Here is a 2500-nt window from a genome sequence, read left to right on the forward strand (position 1 = left end):
CTCATTTTGGTGGTACTTGGAGAGACAATTTTTTCTGAGGTGGTACTTGATGAAAAAAGTTTGAGAACCACTGATATATAACATTACCAGTAGCTATACGAACAAATCAAGTTGTATCTCAAAGTTTATATTTTTAATTAGTTCCTGATATGAAAACCATGAAATGTAATAAGATGCCATAATTTATTCATGAGACACACACAAATTATGAAATACAATAAACAGAATATTTATATATTTTTTGTAATATATTATATCTTTATCATCTATTTTGGTCAAAAACAATCACAAATACACTGAACTAAAAATAACCCCTTAAAGAAAAACCACACGTGCATCACATGAGCTTCAAATGTTAAAATCACATGTTAAAGACATGTGATGCATGTAAGGAATATTTATTATCTATATTTGATCTTATATATTCAGTACCCTTACATATTCAATACAGCCAGAAATATAGTATTTTATATACCGGATATTTTATGAGGCATGGTGGCTTAGTGGTTAGCACTGTTACCTCACAGCAAGGTCATTGGTTCGAGTCCAGTCTGGGTCAGTTGGCGTTTCTGTGTGGAGTTTGCATGTTCTCCCCATGTTGCCGTGGGTTTCCCCTAACAGTCCAAACACATGCACTATAGGGGAATTTATTAACTAAATTGGCCGTAGCCTAAGAGTGTGTGTGAGAGTGTGTATTGGTGTTTCCCAGTACCAGGTAGTGGCTGGAAGGGCATCCGCTGTGTAAGAGCATATGCTGGAATAGTTAGCGGTTCATTCTGCTGTGGCGACCCAATAATTAAAGGATAAGCTGAAGAAAAATTAATGAATAAGAAAGTGATCAAGTTGAGAGACAAACGACATTAAAAATCAGAGATGTTTTTATTGTTTGTGTTTTTTTACATACAATAAATGGAAGCCAGATATACTTACAGATTGTCTTTGTTTTAGATCAGTTTTGGAAATAAATATAAATACAATTCAACATTTGCTTACAAAACAAATTCAGTCTCACACAATGAACACTCGAACACTGCAATCTTTTCTTACATGAAGTTTTAGTCTTGTTTCTAGTATAAATATCTTTAAAAATATAAAATCAAGTAGAATTTTCTAGACAAACAAAAAAAATAGTCTTATTTTCAGAAATAATAAGTAAAAATTAGTCTAGCTTTTCTTTAAAACAAGCAAAATAATCAGCCTTTAGGATTATAAAACATTCTAGTTTTTGCTTTGAAATGAGATTATTTTACTCACTGGTAGATTATTTAGCTTGTTTTATTGAAAACTCTTTATTTAGACGTCTTGGTTTATGAATTTGTAGACATTTGGACTAGAAACAAGACAAAAACGTGAGTAAGAAAAGCATTTTGTGCAGTAAATAAAGTAATAATTAAAATAAACTTATAAAAAATACAAATACATAATATAAAACCCCCTGAAACCGCTATTATACGACAGAGAAATTGAAATGAAGCTCAGTATTGCAGATTCTGAAGGCACAGACGGGCTTTAACATAGCAACATGAGCATTTCTGAAGCTCACACTGCAAAAAAACGCTTCTCTTGCTTAGATTTAGCCTCAATTCTAGTCCAAATATCTAAAAATACTTTAATCAAGAAGCATTTATTAGAGAAGTAAAGCATATTGTCTTGTTTTAAGAAATAATATGCTAAAATTAAGTGAGATTTTCTTAAAACAAGCTAAATAACCTGCCAATGAGGAGGCGAAATAATCATGTCAAAATTAATAACAAGATTACTTTATTTACCCCGTTGGCAGGTTATTTAGCTTGTTTCAATGCAAAACTCACTTAATTTTAGCATATTATTTCTTAAAACAAGACTACATGTTTTACTTGTCTAATAAATGCTTATTATTTTGAGATATTTGGATTAGAAATAAGACCAAAACTCTTGTAAGTAAAGCATATTTGCAGTGCAGTGTAGTGTTATATTCCAATTCCAGATTCTCCAGCTGTGTCTGTGCAGATTTACAGTTTAAGCAATGCATCAGATTTCATTGTAAATGCACAGACACCTTCAGGTTTATGTTAAATCCTTAGAAATGTTGAGAGTATGGAGATGACTGAGGTACAGCAGATAAACACTGACTCTAGATCAGCTCCTGCAGGTCCAACGGAGGCAGCGGCGCCCGCCAGAAGGTGAAATGACTGAACTCGGGACAGTCGAAGGATGTGGTCGGGTGTTTGCAGATGAGGGGGAAGAAGTGATCCACCAGCTCACTCAGGTGAGAGTATCTGAAACACACGCACATGCACGTGCACGCGCACGCGCACGCACACACACACACACACACACACACACACACACACACACACACACACACACACACAATCAAAAACAGTGATTGTATTGAAGAGAACATGACAATATGTAACCAAGACAGAAGTTAGTGAATGATACACTCATTTCAGATAAAATTTTAATATGATTCAGAATATATGGGATCAGATTTGTGGCAAAAAAACTGAACAAAACT

General features: G+C 33.8%; 2 protein-coding genes across 5 annotated transcripts in view; both read right to left on the bottom strand.

Moving 5' to 3' along the window:
• The window catches only part of plxna1b (plexin A1b), a 744633-nt gene that overhangs the window by 296517 nt on the left and 445616 nt on the right, over window positions 1–2500 (bottom strand). The window lies entirely within an intron of this gene.
• Window positions 861–2500, bottom strand: part of zgc:123305 — a 23429-nt gene continuing 21789 nt past the window's right edge. For 2 of the 4 annotated variants that reach the window (XR_015492886.1, XR_015492885.1), the window contains exons 20-21: window positions 1808–2258; window positions 861–1710 (exon numbers count right to left, since the gene is read on the bottom strand). Coding sequence is in view for 2 of the 4 variants with exons in the window: in NM_001423775.1 (NP_001410704.1) it covers window positions 2114–2258 (145 nt within the window). In the remaining 2 variants the exon portion in view is untranslated. 4 annotated transcript variants of the gene reach the window in all.

The sequence above is a fragment of the Danio rerio genome, chromosome 6 (genome assembly GCF_052040795.2).
Source record: "Danio rerio strain M-AB ecotype USA chromosome 6, GRCz13ab, whole genome shotgun sequence".
Lineage (NCBI taxonomy): Eukaryota > Metazoa > Chordata > Actinopteri > Cypriniformes > Danionidae > Danio > Danio rerio.